This window comes from Taudactylus pleione, unplaced genomic scaffold, assembly GCF_031769625.1.
Source record: "Taudactylus pleione unplaced genomic scaffold, aTauple2 ptg000648l, whole genome shotgun sequence".
Lineage (NCBI taxonomy): Eukaryota > Metazoa > Chordata > Amphibia > Anura > Myobatrachidae > Taudactylus > Taudactylus pleione.
In genome coordinates, this window is record NW_028285050.1 from 644,394 (window position 1) to 663,496 (window position 19,103).

A 19,103-nucleotide genomic window follows, 5' to 3' on the forward strand; every position below is an offset into this window, starting at 1 on the left:
GTTGAATTAGGTAATTGATGAGACAGGTGTTTCAGCACAGGTGGCTGCAATCATAAATTAAGAGGTAAGTCCAGGGGTAGAGCATTTTGTACCTAATGGAATGGGTCATGTTGGAGGGTCTGAGATCCTTGCTGTAGTGGTGCTTCCTTTGATAAAGCCCCGGCGAAACACGTGTCAGACAGCCTGCTGGTGGGCTCCACAGTGCGCACTCTGGACCCCTGCACCACGGACGATCATACAGAAGGGAGACAATATTGGCAGGTACTTTCTTCCTTCTACTTTTTCCTGCTCTCTCATTATAGCCAGCTGCCTGGATTCCCTGCGCTGCTGTACGGCAACAGGGATACTGGTGAGACTGGGCTGTAACAGCAGAAGCAGCTTTCTAATTTCTGGTGCCAGTTCCTGGGACTCTCATTCCCTGTCCTCTAATATCTAAGACAGGCAACAGCAGATCCTGGGCATATAAGCACACCACTCTATACCTGTATCTATATCAGGAAAATATTTAGTACCATATGTACTCTCCCAGATCGGAATAGAGGGACGCCTCTAATAACCTCCATATTATATATATAGGTGGTATCCGTGGTGTTCAGCATTTTAATATTGTGGTATCATTATACCTTTTGCATGTTGTATGTATTTGTTTATTATTTCGCCTTTAGTTTTGTATTTGTATGTCAATTGTGATACATGTTTTTTATATTTATATGTTATTTGTATATCTAAATATACAGGTGGATCCACTCAACCTTAGAATATCCTACCCTAGATAACAGTACATTACACCTTTATTAACTAATATCACATTAGAAGGCTGTGGTGGGCTCATCCTATGTATTATTTTTTCACTGGTTCCGGTGGATTACTGAGGGACTACTTTCACTAGACATACCATATGTATGTTTCCTGTGATCATTGAAATATTGCATCTTAATATGTGTACTAGGTAGGGTGGTACTTTGATGAATTATCTATTCCAATTGTGCATATATTTATAACTATACCCCCAGCACCATATGCATGGTTTCTGTGATTAGTGAAGTATCGCATGTGTACTATTTAGAGTGGCATTTCGATGAATTGTCGATTTCAATTGTGTATATCATTAGCAAATATTTATAACTATACTTCCAGTACTGTCAAATAGACCTGGATATAGTGGATCACTGTTAATAGATATAGTGTATCATACACTATTAATGTTCTTATTTGTCTATGCTGTCTTTGTATAATAAGTTGATTTCGAGTGTCTGTGTTTCATTTTAAGAATTTAATAAACTTTAGTTTTAATATCAACATCAATACATCTATTTCAGATATATTAAATGGGTAAATATATGGTGGTCTGTCTGCTAATTGAGACATTAATGTAAATTTCACATATGATCATGATCTCACTTAGATGTAATCGGTTTGTCCTATTTCTCCAATACTAATTTTGTAGCCATCAATACAGCACAGGAGTGTGCCCTGATAGGAGTCTTTTCTTTTTTTTTTTTTTTTTCTCTCCTCTTCTAAACCTTGATAATATTTACTCCTGGGATGCACCTCCAGTTTTTGAAATATACTTAAATACGTGTATCCAATAAATCTATAATTAGATCGTTAGAATTAACTGTTTTCCTGTGCAATCAATCTTCTTCCCCTTTTCCTGTATGATCCTTGCTGTAGTGGTAGGACAATGACAGTTGCAGCTGTCGACAGGGGCGCAGATAAGGGGGGGAAGTAGGTACTAATTATTTTGGCCTGGGCTGCTGGAGGAGCCCAGTGGTGACCCGGGTTCAGCTCCGCCCCCCCCTCTTACATCACAGCAGCCGAGCACATGCTGCTGTGTGCTGGGCTGCACTGGGAGACTGCTCACGGCTGCTAAGCAGCAGCCGCAGCAGTCTCCTATGTCTGTGGGGGGATCGATTACACTGATTGCGCCCCCCCACTGGCTATGCGCTGTGCTGAGGGACTCAAAGCGGCAAAAAAAAATTCACCTAAGGGGACGTGGTCACGCCTCCCACGATTAGGCCATGCCTCCTTCACTCTGTTGTTACTATCGATAGCCCTGCATATCGGCACTGCTATCTTGTAGATAGCAGTACTGAAAATGACAGGGGTGCCCAATAGTAATACATGTCCCAGCCCCTACATCTCCCCTACAAAGATCCCGCTGTTAATTAGTTTACCATGTGTAATCCGAATACAAAGGACAGTATTATGCCCTGATTCAGAGGTAGACACTAATCCCGGTGCAACACAGTGCAACTGTGAATTTATGCTAATGCTGCATCTGAATGAAATCGTACCAAGATGCCCACCGGCTGCGTCTCTAATCCGCCAATTTGTGTAAATAGTCGCACCATCAGACATTAGTGTAGCCTAATGGTTGCTCAGAGTGTCCATTGGAATATGGCCGTTGATACCAGTGCAACTGCGTAATAATATGCAGTCACAGACCGTGACCTGCCCACGACACACTCACGTCTTAACTGTCACTCCCTGTTTCCAACCAGAAAAGCCCATTCAAATACCACAACTCTCCGCCCCCCGGCGTTAATCATTGGGACACATGCATAATGCCACTCCAACACATGAGAAACGCAAAAAACATCAGACAACCACGCAAACATCGGCATTACGTCCACCTATTAATCAGACCCACAGCTACAAATATGTGATTTTTAACCTTTAATGTGTGCATGATATTGATGACTTTCACAAAGATACTCACCACAAAAGGACAATCTGATAAGCACCATCAAGTTATACCATGGATATTGTTTCCCGAACATTGTGTAACTGTAATGATATAATAGATAGAAATGGTCACTAGTGAGAAATTATTATAATTATTATTATTTTCTTATATAATTTTGTTATAAATAGATATTCAGACAATATTTCCCCTTTTCTTCCCATCTTACCTGGGGCTTACATTGAGCTAAACCATCATAAAAGATCTAGAGGTATATTTATTAATGTTCGATTTTGATTCTAGTATGATTTGACATTTGATTTTGCATTTGGAGATTTACTAAAGGCAAAATTGAATGTGAAATCAAACATACAACCAAATTTCACTCAAATCCCACTCAAAATCGAATATTGGAAAATCATCAGTACTTTCACATAGATCAACACACAAATCCCTTATTTACTAATATTTGATTTGAAATCGAACACAAAATCGATCTTCAAATCCCCAAATGAATAGACCTGCTTCATGCTTTCGATTTTAGCATGAGCAGGTCTGATTGACACAGATGCATGCACAGATTAGTAGGATTCGTGGATGCATTTGTGTGTAAAAAGCTTCAAAAGTGTTAAAATGTAAACACAAAATGACGTGGGGTCCCCCCTAAAAGCACAACCAGCCCCAGATTTTTCAGAGCCAGTCCTAGTTGTGTAAATACAGTAGACAAAAGACATCTAAGCCAGCCGGTCCTGATTTTGGAAATACAGGGGACAAAATGAGTAGGGGTTCCTTGTATTTACAATAAACAGCACCTGGCTCTTTCTAGCAGGGGTTTAATGCCACAGCCACGAGAACCATTTCACCGGGTCCCTCAGCCAAAGCATTATGCCTGACCACTAGTTAGCCAAGGTTGGTAATCCCTGGGGTGGCGGGGCCTCTGTCAGCCAATGAATGGCTCCCACCATTGACTTCAGTGGTGAGAGCTGCAAGCTAACCTTTAGTAATCTTGCGGTTCTCACCATTGAAGTCAATGTTGGGAATCGTTTATTGGCTGGAAGAGGTGGAGGCTCACCTCTCTCAGCCAACGAATCCCCCTGAAGCCGGAGGCATTTCTAAGGGAAATGCCGCATCTGGGTGGTCATTCCAGTAGTACTGTCCGTGGTGTGAAAACCGGATAATTGGTGAAGACAGAATCTGTTTGCAATCAGACGCACAATGCAATTCAGTGCTGTTTTCCCCGCATACATACATTTAAAAGCAATGGTCCCGTAACGCAAAAAGGATAATTATTACTTGGTTTAAACGCAATGTCAGTATATAAAGAAATGAATGTTTTCTGTAACTATGGCTTAGTAAATGGCAATTGGACTGTGTGTGGAGCCGTACTGATCTACCCTGTTTCCACAGCGTTCCGGTGACCTCAATATGAAGATCAGAACATGCGGCTATGAAATATAAATGTTAGAGAGAATATCTATTTGAAATGTTGTTTTCCATTGCAGCTCAGATTTGCATGTGGGGGATACAAAAGGAGGTTGGAGACCTTTTGTATCCATTTGGAATTGTCCAATAAATGCCCTGTAACAGATTTCTAACCTTTACCAAAAGAAAATAACATGGTGTAGGCCTGTTTACATTTTTGTCCAAAGGACTGGTTATTCCAGTCTAATCAATAGAGCTAGCTAACTGGGAGTAGAACCTAATTAACAGTAGTTTCAGATAACCAAAAGGATACTCCCTTTCTGATGACCTCACAGGTAAAAGGGGGCGGGAACATAGCATGAACATCCTGAGAAAACACAGCTTAGCAGAGACACTTGCAGATTTTGGAAGGAAGAGAGAGGTTCACTCCCTGACAAGACAATGGAAAAATGGGTCTCAGTTCCTCTGGGTTATAGCTGAGTATAAAATGTGCAATATTTAGCCTATTTGGGTGTCTGTAGCTATGTTTGGTGTTAATCTGTTATTAGCTTAGCATGGTGTGTGGTTTGTAGTTTTCTAAGGATATTCATGAGTCTGTGTTAGCATACAGTGGATGATATGTTATCTAATCTGTACTCTTCATCTACACTGTAGGGTACAATAGTCTGTTATCAGCATGCAGGAAAGGGATTGATTATGGAGTTGTTGTAATATTTGTAAATGATTGATGCTGGTTGATTGAGATGCCATGTGTTCTGTGTTAGGGCCTTGCCATGTGTTCTGTGTTAGGGCCTTGCCATGTGTTCTGTGTTAGGGCCTTGCCATGTGTTCTGTGTTAGGGCCTTGCCATGTGTTCTGTGTTAGGGCCTTGCCATGTGCTTGAACGGTATCTCTGCTTGGGAGAGATGGGCTTGGTGTGTGTTGTATACTCATGAATGTGATCATAGGGTGGTGTCAGTGTTGTATTGTGGAGGTTGAATTGATGGCAGCTTTGAATGGTCGTGGGTGGTTGCCGTGTGGTGTTGTGTGGGTCAGATGGGTATGTTGTCTGCGGTTTGTTGGAGATGGCTTGCCTCCATGTGGGGTGAACAAGGGAAATTGTGATTCTGCCCAGTTGTGGTGTTGTGTGGGTCAGATAGGTATATTGTCTTTGTTGTGGTTGTGGTCATCGATGGATGTATGATTTGCGGAGTTGCAGCTTGGTGCAGGTTGAAGTTTGCCTAGGGATCATGAGGCTTGCAAACAAAGGAAAAACATGTGCTTCGGCCCTTCCCCCTCCCCACGGTCTAGTGACTACTGGATGAGGTCTGTGGTAGGATGGTATTGTTGTATATTGGAATCAGCTTGTGTTGTATATGTTGGAATATTAAATGTTGCAGTGTTTGCCTGATGTGTTGGCATATGATATCCAGCGTGCATATTTAATTAACTATGGCATTATGGGAGATTTCAATGAGGTAGCTTCATAATGGAGTTTGTTTGTAGACCATGCGGTTTGGACAATAGGGCAGGAAGCATTCCCAACCCCCCCTCACACACAAACAAACACACACACACTCCATCACCAGCCATCTTGAACATGTGCTCTCAGCAGACATTGATATATCTCTCATTGTATTTTAATGTGTCTCTTTCTCTCTCTCTCTCTCTCTCTCTCTCTCTCTCTATCTCTCTGTCTCATATTGCTCATTGTATTTTGATCTTTAATAACCGTTTCATGTATGTTAACTGTACTTTATGACCTAATGTTTGTACAATTTATTTGCGCTCATTATTAGATCATAGCATTGTAACATCTGTACTTTTACCTGAATAATAATCTTTAGCGCTTTGGACCGCTATTCAACTGTCTCAGTATTTCATTAATGGTATAATCAAAATAGCGACATCTTGTGGTTTTAGAAGGTACAGGCAGGTTTTGTCTTAGAGGTTCTAGGCAGGTGAATCTTAGAGGTTTATAGGCAGGAATGAATTAAGAGGTATTTACGAATTTAACAGTGGGGGCTCATCGGTTTATCACACTATCTGATACACGATAACACTCCGTCAGTCCTCTCTCAGCAAAAGGGTGGAGGCACCTTTTGAAGATGCATTAGTCTTTCATTACCACAGTGTTGCTGAGAGCGTACTGCCAGTTATTGTGTAGAGGAAGCGCTGATCAGAATTCAGGGACAAGAGAGGAAAAAAAAGTTTTTTTTTCTCTGTTGATAGAACCTTACGTTTAGAGGGGTGCCGCAGTATTTTGTATGCGGCTGAGATGCATTTTTGCGTACGCAGTTAAAAAGTCATTATACGCTTGTGTGATAGTTGCATAATTGTGTATGCGGCCGGTCGCACAATAAGCGTATACGCACTTCCGGTTCTGCTGCCATGTGTTTGAACAAAGCCATTAAGGTTCACATTTTTTTCTATCTACCAATATCTGGGTTAAACATTTATTTTCTGCGCAGAGAAAAAGTGTGTAACAGTGAGTATGTGTTGGGCAGTTAAGGGTATCATATGATCCTTAAGGGCTAGGTGCAAGGGTTAGCCTAGCCGCTCGGTAAGCAGCTTACCATTCAGTACACAGAGCAGGTGTATGGTTTGTTATTTTTGTTAGGGACTGGCTCTCAGTGTGACTGCAGTGTTCAATAATATTTGAGCATTATAGTTGAGCCGCACTAGGTGTGATTGTGAGCTGAGAGATAATAGGTGAGCGTGGCGCATCTAGAAATAACGTCCGTAGGTGAGCGTGGCGCATCTAGAAATAACATCCGTAGGTGACCGTGGCGCATCTAGAAATAACGTCCGTAGGTGAGCGTGGCGCATCTAGAAATAACGTCCGTAGGTGAGCGTGGCGCATCTAGAAATAACGTCCGTAGGTGAGCTGGCGCATCTAGAAATTTCGTCCGTAGGTAAGTGAAAGTATCTTGATTGTCTTTCACCGGCTTAAATCTTTATTGAAGAGCATAGGAGTTGTCTCAAAATGGGAGCCACGCAAACAGTAGAAATGTTAGGCAATGATGTGCTGCTAATGGAGGTGGATCAGCCCGTCATATTATGCATACTATATATGATTTAATATGACAAGAAAGAGTGTTAGACTGTTTCCCAGACTTGGTCGTTTTGATAAAAATGTGTTAGATAATGTCCAGGATCACATCAGTATGGTGCGATCCTGAGAGAAAAAGATTAAATATTTTGAATGTTTAAAAAAAATATGGCAGCATGAAGGGGAGGCGTGGCTTAACAATGTGCAAACGACGCAAACTAGCGTCGTGAGCACATTACCATAGAATAAACCCGCAGCGCTGATTTGCAATGCGTGCGAGCTGTGAAATAGCGCGCACGTGCGGCACGGTAGCATTGTGGAAGGTAGTACAGATGGTTCACGCGCACCACCACCGTCATATGCGGATGGGGGTGTAGGTACAGTCAATGTGAAAACCCATAAAAATGTAACTAACCACTTATACCCTCTCTTAAGCTAAAAAAAAAAAAGAGAGATCCAGAGTGAGGTAGTTTAACTATTGTTTATTTTCTCCCTCCCATACCCCAACTACCAGTGCCCTCTTGCTTCCATATAAGGGAGAGGTACACTGCACATAGACACGAAAGCCTCAGGGTCCCAGGGACTAACCCAGTATTGTTTGCCAAAGCCTTATAGAACTGTTTCAGATCTTTTCAGCCCGTATGTTTAAATGATATTAAACTGTTGTGCTTTATCTCTCATATACAGGACGCAAGGCTGCCAAAGACATACGACAGCCATACCCAGCTAAGGTTAAATACTTGAAGTACAGCCCTACATCAGGGGACAAGGAAACAATAGAACCGTAGACATTTATAACAGAATTTTTTTATTGCAGGAATTTTGTATCAATACAGTATCCTTAGAATTAGTGATGGAAGGGATACTCATTTCACAAGTAATATCTTTTACAACATGTGTAAGGTGATAGGTACTAGTTTCAAGATCATCCCAGACCACCTGTCTGTCTCCCGTTGAGATACTGTTTGCCAGGTAGCCTCATGTGAAAATATTATGAGGTTACTGTGCAGGTTCTCATGACAATGTGTAAGAACAACAGGAATTGAAGTGTTATTTACTAACATGCCTGAAGCAAACTGTAATGATGTTAAACCAGGGGAAAAATTCATTTGATCTAATAATTTCTTGTGTTGAGATTGCCTGATTGATACAGGGAGGATTAATCTACCGGAGGAGATACAAGGCAGAGACGAGGCCGATAGCATGGACCTGTCGATCGCGAGCTTGTGCCGGGAAGATTAAAAGGTGACTGTGAGCTATCTGAGCTAAAGAAATTACAGATCAGTGTTGCAGCAATGGACCAGTCCGCTGTGTTCATTTTTGTATTCTTTTTCAGAGTTTTCACCATCCTGGGTTGCTCGGGGATTCCTGGTTTCGGTAATGGGGTACTGATACAGACAATGGGAGCTGATGTCGGCATTGATGCAGAGGAGTCGAAAGGAGGAGTGCTATACCAATATGTAGTGTATAATAATGTAGCCTGAGTTTGAGTGGTCATGCATGGATATAACGTTTATGTTGTTTTAAGTCATCTTAGGTAATGCAGTCCCAACCCCTTCCATGGCTCTCCTTATAGGATAGGTGCATCCCAACATCTTTCCCATGATCCCTTAAGGATCCGCGGTGTGCGTATAAGGACAGTTTCATGTCCCTCCCGGAGACGCATTATCTGAATGGTTCAAATGACCATACTGTGTCATACCATAATAACATTGAACGGTATATTCTCATGCATGGCTAAACAGATTCAGAACAGGTTGTGATAGCGCTTGATTGGCTATCAAAGGGTGGACTGTCAAAACCAGATAATTGGCGAAGACAGAATCTGTTTGCAATCAGACGCACAATGCAATTCAGTGCTGTTTTCCCCGCATACATACATTTAAAAGCAATGGTCCCGTAACGCAAAAAGGATAATTATTACTTGGTTTAAATGCAATGTCAGTATATAAAGAAATGAATGTTTTCTGTAACTATGGCTTAGTAAATGGCAATTGGACTGTGTGTGGAGCCGTACTGATCTACCCTGTTTCCACAGCGTTCCGGTGACCTCAATATGAAGATCAGAACATGCGGCTATGAAATATAAATGTTAGAGAGAATATCTATTTGAAATGTTGTTTTCCATAGCAGCTTAGATTTGCATGTGGGGGATACAAAAGGAGGTTGGAGACCTTTTGTATCCATTTGGAATTGTCCAATAAATGCCCTGTAACAGATTTCTAACCTTTACCAAAAGACAATAACATGGTGTAGGCCTGTTTACATTTTTGTCCAAAGGACTGGTTATTCCAGTCTAATCAATAGAGCTAGCTAACTGGGAGTAGAACCTAATTAACAGTAGTTTCAGATAACCAAAAGGATACTCCCTTTCTGATGACCTCACAGGTAAAAGGGGGCGGGAACATAGCATGCACTTCCTGAGAAAACACAGCTTAGCAGAGACACTTGCAGATTTTGGAAGGAAGAGAGAGGTTCACTCCCTGACAAGACAATGGAAAAATGGGTCTCAGTTCCTCTGGGTTATAGCTGAGTATAAAATGTGCAATATTTAGCCTATTTGGGTGTCTGTAGCTATGTTTGGTGTTAATCTGTTATTAGCTTAGCATGGTGTGTGGTTTGTAGTTTTCTAAGGATATTCATGAGTCTGTGTTAGCATACAGTGGATGATATGTTATCTAATCTGTACTCTTCATCTACACTGTAGGGTACAATAGTCTGTTATCAGCATGCAGGAAAGGGATTGATTATGGAGTTGTTGTAATATTTGTAAATGATTGATGCTGGTTGATTGAGATGCCATGTGTTCTGTGTTAGGGCCTTGCCATGTGTTCTGTGTTAGGGCCTTGCCATGTGTTCTGTGTTAGGGCCTTGCCATGTGTTCTGTGTTAGGGCCTTGCCATGTGCTTGAACGGTATCTCTGCTTGGGAGAGATGGGCTTGGTGTGTGTTGTATACTCATGAATGTGATCATAGGGTGGTGTCAGTGTTGTATTGTGGAGGTTGAATTGATGGCAGCTTTGAATGGTCGTGGGTGGTTGCCGTGTGGTGTTGTGTGGGTCAGATGGGTATGTTGTCTGCGGTTTGTTGGAGATGGCTTGCCTCCATGTGGGGTGAACATGGGAAATTGTGATTCTGCCCAGTTGTGGTGTTGTGTGGGTCAGATAGGTATATTGTCTTTGTTGTGGTTGTAGTCATCGATGGATGTATGATTTGCGGAGTTGCAGCTTGGTGCAGGTTGAAGTTTGCCTAGGGATCATGAGGCTTGCAAACAAAGGAAAAACATGTGCTTTGGCCCTTCCCCCTCCCCACGGTCTAGTGACTACTGGATGAGGTCTGTGGTAGGATGGTCATGTTGTATATTGGAATCAGCTTGTGTTGTATATGTTGGAATATTAAATGTTGCAGTGTTTGCCTGATGTGTTGGCATATGATATCCAGCGTGCATATTTAATTAACTATGGCATTATGGGAGATTTCAATGAGGTAGCTTCATAATGGAGTTTGTTTGTAGACCATGCGGTTTGGACAATAGGGCAGGAAGCATTCCCAACCCCCCCTCACAAACAAACACACACACACTCCATCACCAGCCATCTTGAACATGTGCTCTCAGCAGACATTGATATATCTCTCATTGTATTTTAATGTGTCTCTCTCTCTCTCTCTCTCTCTCTCTATCTCTCTGTCTCATATTGCTCATTGTATTTTGATCTTTAATAACCGTTTCATGTATGTTAACTGTACTTTATGACCTAATGTTTGTACAATTTTTTTGCGCTCATTATTAGATCATAGCATTGTAACATCTGTACTTTTACCTGAATAATAATCTTTAGCGCTTTGGACCGCTATTCAACTGTCTCAGTATTTCATTAATGGTATAATCAAAATAGCGACATCTTGTGGTTTTAGAAGGTACAGGCAGGTTTTGTCTTAGAGGTTCTAGGCAGGTGAATCTTAGAGGTTTATAGGCAGGAATGAATTAAGAGGTATTTACGAATTTAACAGTGGGGGCTCATCGGTTTATCACACTATCTGATACACGATAACACTCCGTCAGTCCTCTCTCAGCAAAAGGGTGGAGGCACCTTTTGAAGATGCATTAGTCTTTCATTACCACAGTGTTGCTGAGAGCGTACTGCCGGTTATTGTGTAGAGGAAGCGCTGATCAGAATTCAGGGACAAGAGAGGAAAAAAAAGTTTTTTTTTCTCTGTTGATAGAACCTTACGTTTAGAGGGGTGCCGCAGTATTTTGTATGCGGCTGAGATGCATTTTTGCGTACGCAGTTAAAAAGTCATTATACGCTTGTGTGGTAGTTGCATAATTGTGTATGCGGCCGGTCGCACAATAAGCGTATACGCACTTCCGGTTCTGCTGCCATGTGTTTGAACAAAGCCATTAAGGTTTACATTTTTTTCTATCTACCAATATCTGGGTTAAACATTTATTTTCTGCGCAGAGAAAAAGTGTGTAACAGTGAGTATGTGTTGGACAGTTAAGGGTATCATATGATCCTTAAGGGCTAGGTGCAAGGGTTAGCCTAGCCGCTCGGTAAGCAGCTTACCATTCAGTACACAGAGCAGGTGTATGGGTTGTTATTTTTGTTAGGGACCGGCTCTCAGTGTGACTACAATGTTCAATAATATTTGAGCATTATAGTTGAGCCGCACTAGGTGTGATTGTGAGCTGAGAGATAATAGGTGAGCGTGGCGCATCTAGAAATAACGTCCGTAGGTGAGCGTGGCGCATCTAGAAATAACGTCCGTAGGTGAGCGTGGCGCATCTAGAAATAACGTCCGTAGGTGAGCGTGGCGCATCTAGAAATAACGTCCGTAGGTGAGCGTGGCGCATCTAGAAATAACGTCCGTAGGTGAGCTGGCGCATCTAGAAATTTCGTCCGTAGGTAAGTGAAAGTATCTTGATTGTCTTTCACCGGCTTAAATCTTTATTGAAAAGCATAGGAGTTGTCTCAAAATGGGAGCCACGCAAACAGTAGAAATGTTAGGCAATGATGTGCTGCTAATGGAGGTGGATCAGCCCGTCATATTATGCATACTATATATGATTTAATATGACAAGAAAGAGTGTTAGACCGTTTCCCAGACTTGGTCATTTTGATAAAAATGTGTTAGATAATGTCCAGGATCACATCAGTATGGTGCGATCCTGAGAGAAAAAGATTAAGTATTTTGAATGTTTAAAAAAAATATGGCAGCATGAAGGGGATGCGTGGCTTAACAATGTGCAAACGACGCAAACTAGCGTCGTGAGCACAATACCATAGAATAAACCCGCAGCGCTGATTTGCAATGCGTGCGAGCTGTGAAATAGCGCGCACGTGCGTCATGGTAGCATTGTGGAAGGTAGTACAGATGGTTCACGCGCACCACCACCGTCATATGCGGATGGGGGTGTAGGTACAGTCAATGTGAAAACCCATAAAAATGTAACTAACCACTTATACCCTCTCTTAAGCTAAAAAAAAAAAGAGAGAGCCAGAGTGAGGTAGTTTAACTATTGTTTATTTTCTAACTCCCATACCCCAACTACCAGTGCCCTCTTGCTTCCATATAAGGGAGAGGTACACTGCACATAGACACGAAAGCCTCAGGGTCCTAGGGACTAACCCAGTATTGTTTGCCAAAGCTTTATAGAACTGTTTCAGATCTTTTCAGCCCGTATGTTTAAATGATATTAAACTGTTGTGCTTTATCTTTCACATACAGGACGCAAGGCTGCCAAAGACATACGACAGCCATACCCGGCTAAGGTTAAATATCTGAAGTACTGCCCTACCCAGGGGCCAAGGAAACAATAGAACCGTAGACATTTATAGCAGAATTTTTTTATTGCAGGAATTTTGTATCAATACAGTATCCTTAGAATTAGTGATGGAAGGGATACTCATTTCACAAGTAATATCTTTTACAACATGTGTAATGTGATAGGTACTAGTTTCAAGATCATCCCAGACCACCTGTCTGTCTCCCGTTGAGATACTGTTTGCCAGGTAGCCTCATGTGAAAATATTATGAGGTTACTGTGCAGGTTCTCATGACAATGTGTAAGAACAACAAGAATTGAAGTGTTATTTACTAACATGCCTGAAGCAAACTGTAATGATGTTAAACCAGGGGAAAAATTCATTTGATCTAATAATTTCTTGTGTTGAGATTGCCTGATTGATACAGGGAGGATTAATCTACCGGAGGAGATACAAAGCGGAGACGAGGCCGATAGCATGGACCTGTCGATCGCGAGCTTGTGCCGGGAAGATTAAAAGGTGACTGTGAGCTATCTGAGCTAAAGAAATTACAGATCAGTGTTGCAGCAATGGACCAGTCCGCTGTGTTCATTTTTGTATTCTTTTTCAGAGTTTTCACCATCCTGGGTTGCTCGGGGATTCCTGGTTTCGGTAATGGGGTACTGATACAGACAATGGGAGCTGATGTCGGCATTGATGCAGAGGAGTCGAAAGGAGGAGTGCTATACCAATATGTAGTGTATAATAATGTAGCCTGAGTTTGAGTGGTCATGCATGGATATAACGTTTATGTTGTTTTAAGTCATCTTAGGTAATGCAGTCCCAACCCCTTCCATGGCTCTCCTTATAGGATAGGTGCATCCCAACATCTTTCCCATGATCCCTTAAGGATCCGCGGTGTGCGTATAAGGACAGTTTCATGTCCCTCCCGGAGACGCATTATCTGAATGGTTCAAATGACCATACTGTGTCATACCATAATAACATTGAACGGTATATTCTCATGCATGGCTAAACAGATTCAGAACAGGTTGTGATAGCGCTTGATTGGCTATCAAAGGGTGGACTGTCAAAACCAGATAATTGGCAAAGACAGAATCTGTTTGCAATCAGACGCACAATGCAATTCAGTGCTGTTTTCCCCGCATACATACATTTAAAAGCAATGGTCCCGTAACGCAAAAAGGATAATTATTACTTGGTTTAAATGCAATGTCAGTATATAAAGAAATGAATGTTTTCTGTAACTATGGCTTAGTAAATGGCAATTGGACTGTGTGTGGAGCCGTACTGATCTACCCTGTTTCCACAGCGTTCCGGTGACCTCAATATGAAGATCAGAACATGCGGCTATGAAATATAAATGTTAGAGAGAATATCTATTTGAAATGTTGTTTTCCATAGCAGCTTAGATTTGCATGTGGGGGATACAAAAGGAGGTTGGAGACCTTTTGTATCCATTTGGAATTGTCCAATAAATGCCCTGTAACAGATTTCTAACCTTTACCAAAAGACAATAACATGGTGTAGGCCTGTTTACATTTTTGTCCAAAGGACTGGTTATTCCAGTCTAATCAATAGAGCTAGCTAACTGGGAGTAGAACCTAATTAACAGTAGTTTCAGATAACCAAAAGGATACTCCCTTTCTGATGACCTCACAGGTAAAAGGGGGCGGGAACATAGCATGCACATCCTGAGAAAACACAGCTTAGCAGAGACACTTGCAGATTTTGGAAGGAAGAGAGAGGTTCACTCCCTGACAAGACAATGGAAAAATGGGTCTCAGTTCCTCTGGGTTATAGCTGAGTATAAAATGTGCAATATTTAGCCTATTTGGGTGTCTGTAGCTATGTTTGGTGTTAATCTGTTATTAGCTTAGCATGGTGTGTGGTTTGTAGTTTTCTAAGGATATTCATGAGTCTGTGTTAGCATACAGTGGATGATATGTTATCTAATCTGTACTCTTCATCTACACTGTAGGGTACAATAGTCTGTTATCAGCATGCAGGAAAGGGATTGATTATGGAGTTGTTGTAATATTTGTAAATGATTGATGCTGGTTGATTGAGATGCCATGTGTTCTGTGTTAGGGCCTTGCCATGTGTTCTGTGTTAGGGCCTTGCCATGTGTTCTGTGTTAGGGAATTGCCATGTGTTCTGTGTTAGAGCCTTGCTGATGTGGTCTGTGTTAGGGCCTTGCCATGTGTTCTGTGTTAGGGCCTTGCCATGTGTTCTGTGTTAGGGCCTTGCCATGTGTTCTGTGTTAGGGCCTTGCCATGTGTTCTGTGTTAGGGCCTTGCCATGTGTTCTGTGTTAGGGTCTTGCCATGTGCTTGAACGGTATCTCTGCTTGGGAGAGATGGGCTTGGTGTTTGTTGTATACTCATGAATGTGATCATAGGGTGGTGTCAGTGTTGTATCATGGAGGTTGAATTGATGGCAGCTTTGAATGGTCATGGGTGGTTGCCGTGTGGTGTTGTGTGGGTCACATGGGTATGTTGTCTGCGGTTTGTTGGAGATGACTTGCCTCCATGTGGGGTGAACAAGGGAAATTGTGATTCTGCCCTGTTGTGGTGTTGTGTGGGTCAGATAGGTATATTGTCTTTGTTGAGGTTGTGGTCATCGATGGATGTATGATTTGCGGAGTTGCAGCTTGGTGCAGGGTGAAGTTTGCCTAGGGATCATGAGGCTTGCAAACAAAGGAAAAACATGTGCTTCGGCCCTTCCCCCTCCCCACAGTCTAGTGACTACTGGATGAGGTCTGTGGTAGGATGGTATTGTTGTATATTGGAATCAGCTTGTGTTGTATATGTTGGAATATTAAATGTTGCAGTGTTTGCCTGATGTGTTGGCATATGATATCCAGCGTGCATATTTAATTAACTATGGCATTATGGGAGATTTCAATGAGGTAGCTTCATAATGGAGTTTGTTTGTAGACCATGCGGTTTGGACAATAGGGCAGGAAGCATTCCCAACCCCCCCTCACACACAAACAAACACACACACACTCCATCACCAGCCATCTTGAACATGTGCTCTCAGCAGACATTGATATATCTCTCATTGTATTTTAATGTGTCTCTTTTTCTCTCTCTCTCTCTGTCTCTCTGTCTCATATTGCTCATTGTATTTTGTTCTTTAATAACCGTTTCATGTATGATAACTGTACCTTATGACCTAATGTTTGTACAATTTATTTGCGCTCATTATTAGATCATAGCGTTGTAACATCTGATAATCTTTAGCGGTTTGGACCGCTATTCAACTGTCTCAGTATTTCATTAATGGTATAATCAAAATAGCGACATCTTGTGGTTTTAGAAGGTACAGGCAGGTTTTGTCTTAGAGGTTCTAGGCAGGTGAATCTTAGAGGTTTATAGGCAGGAATGTATTAAAAGGTATTTACGAATTTAACAGTGGATGCCTACTTGGAGAAGAGTACCTGTCCAGGTATTGTAGGTGTGTATGTGTGGAACAAACATTCACTGTATGTGTGTATTGTCTTTGTTTTAACATTTCAGGTGAACTAGAGATACCCGCGGGCCCTTAATGCCCCTCATGCTGGTACTTGTGGTTCTCCAAGTACCAGCATGAGGGGGAGGCTTGCTGGGACCTGTAGTTCTACTGTTAAAGACAATGTTATCACTTCTATATTTACATACACTTTACACTATCAACACGGAACCCACCACCCAGGGGTGCCGGGGATAGCCCTAGGCTATCAGCCCAGGCCTGGAGTGCCCTGGAGAGGGGGACCCCTTTATTGGAGGTGTCCCCACCTCCCCAGGGATCCCCTGCCTGGGCTGACCAGTGGTCACACAAAATTCTTTGGCCGGGGGACATGGTGAAAGGGTTCCCCTGGCTGTGGAATTACACCCCTGCTAAAAAGAGTCCGGTGCTGTTCCTGGTAAATATAGGAGACCCCTAATCATATTGTTCCCTGGACCAGGACTGGCTCACTTAGCCCAGTGCTGGTTGTGGTAAATACAGAGGACCCTTACATTTTTGTCCTCCGTATTTACACAACCAAGACTGGCTCTGAAAATTCTGGGGCTGGTTGTGCTTTTAGGTGGGGGCCCCACAAAATGTTAAATTTTTTCTAACACTTTAGTAGCTTTTTGCAGACAGATGCATGCACGAATCTCACTGATCTGTGCATGCATCTGTGTCAATCAGACCTGCTTATGCTAAAATTGAAAGCGTGAAGCAGGTAAGACTCATTTGGGGATTTGAAGTTCGATTTTGAGAGGGATTTTGTGTTCAATTTGTACATGGGTATGCAAAATCGAACATCAAATCACTGTTCAAATTCTAACAAAATCAAATTTGATTCAGAAAAGGCTTCTAAATGTGGAATTTGATGAGGGATTTCTACATTCGATTTGATTTGATTTGAGGTGAGCTAAATCGAACATCAAATTGAATGCAAAATCGAACGTTGATAAATATACCCCCTAAAGTTTTACTGTCTAAATTGGTTTATTGTCTATACCGTCAAACTAGCAGAAGTGATTTGAGCATGAGAGTGAAAAGATAGGACAATTAATGTTTTATGGTGGCTTACTGTATATAGGGCCTGATTCAGAGCCGAATGCTCTGACCAGAGCGCTCGCTCTGAATCAGGGCCCTCCTCCATGAAAATGGAGCGGCCTCCTGGCCGCTCGTATAGCTGTGGGTGACCACCCACAGCATATGCGAGCGGCCAAAAAGAAGGTCGCGATGGTCTTGACCATCGTGACCATCGGACTTGTGACGGAGACCCTGCAGTAGGGTCTCCCTGCCACAAGCCCTGGAGTGATTTTGGCTCTATCAGAGCCAAAATCACTCCCACTGACATCACTAGTGATGTCAGTGGGGCCGGCTTCAGACGGTGTCTGGCAGGCATGCCTCCGGCACGTCCACCAAAGGGGGCATGCTGTCAATCAACGTCGACAGCACGCCCCTTTGGTGCAAGACCCGGAGCGATGGAAAGCCCGTCGCTCCCCGAGTCTCGCGCATGCGCATGACGGAGCTCCCTCCGTTGTGCGCATGCGCAGTGGGGAACATCGACCCGCTTGCGAGTGTACAGCTGCTCACGAGCGGGTCTGAATGACCCCCATAGTCAGGTACATCCACATTTCTTATCTTCAATGCAGTTATTATAAATACTCTATGTAACAGGCAAGTTGTTGCAAAAGGCGAGTAACTGCCAGTGGAAATGTGGGGAATGGGCTCCTGTGGTTTTGCTAATATCAGAGGATGACACAGTTTTGTCGTGTTTGGAGATCTCCTTAAATGAGCCCAGGTAAAGTCCATTACTACCAACTGCCCCAACCTTATGTTAGGCCCTTTCTAATATAGAGGGTTGCAGGACACAAGACCTGATTCAGCAAGGAACACACGGATGCAGACGCACGCATCCGTCCGCTGCAAGCATATGCTAATTTATGCATACGCACGCAGAATAAGCAAATGCCTAGCAAAACACAATACCTCCCACTTCCCTTAACATGCATTCTGTTATACCACGCAGCGGAAACATCGGTAAGATCGAGAACCATTGAACACATTAGCATATTAGTGGTTGACCTGACTCTACGCAGGATGTGTGCCACATCCTTGAGTGCAACTAGACCTCAGGCTACGGCCGTCGCTGCAAGGGTTTAATTATGCATGCCCCTGCAACAGCGTCCGAAAGCACTGGCAGGGTTGCATTCACCCAACCCCCCCTGTCACCACCCACAAACTGCACTTGCTGTCAAGCACTTTTCTCTGGGTCTACATTGCCCCTGCAAATGCAGTACCCACCGCAATAGTTAGTTCTGGTGCCTATCGGCCAGTGTGTACCAGCGATGTGTCTGTGAATGACTTCATTCACAGACATATCGCATCAGCTGTGCTGCACAGCCAATGGACAGATGTATCTGCAGACATATATGTCCATTGGCAATTGTGTACAGGCGATCAGCCGATCACACGTACACGTGCAGCGGCAGCCACGGGACGCCCCCTACCAGCGGGACCCGTTACATCCTGGAAGATGATGGTCATTCAGTGTATATGAATGACCATTATCTAAAGATATATCTGCAGATCACTTGACTGGGGTTGTCTTGATTTGTTTGCAGACACTTCTGTGCCAGTGTCTTTTGAGTATTCACTTTAACTCTACAACTTTTGCACTTCTCTGTTGATTTTAGCATCTGACACTTTGCT

The 19,103-nt window shown here is 42.7% G+C and overlaps 1 protein-coding gene across 1 annotated transcript in view; it reads right to left on the minus strand.

Moving 5' to 3' along the window:
- Positions 1 to 2,783, minus strand: part of LOC148478871 (uncharacterized) — a 212,200-nt gene extending 209,417 nt beyond the window's left edge. Inside the window, exon 1 of the mRNA XM_088455269.1 lies at positions 2,723 to 2,783. Coding sequence (XP_088311395.1) covers positions 2,723 to 2,783 — 61 coding nt within the window. The remainder of the gene's footprint in view (positions 1 to 2,722) is intronic.
- Positions 2,784 to 19,103: the final 16,320 nt, after the last annotated feature.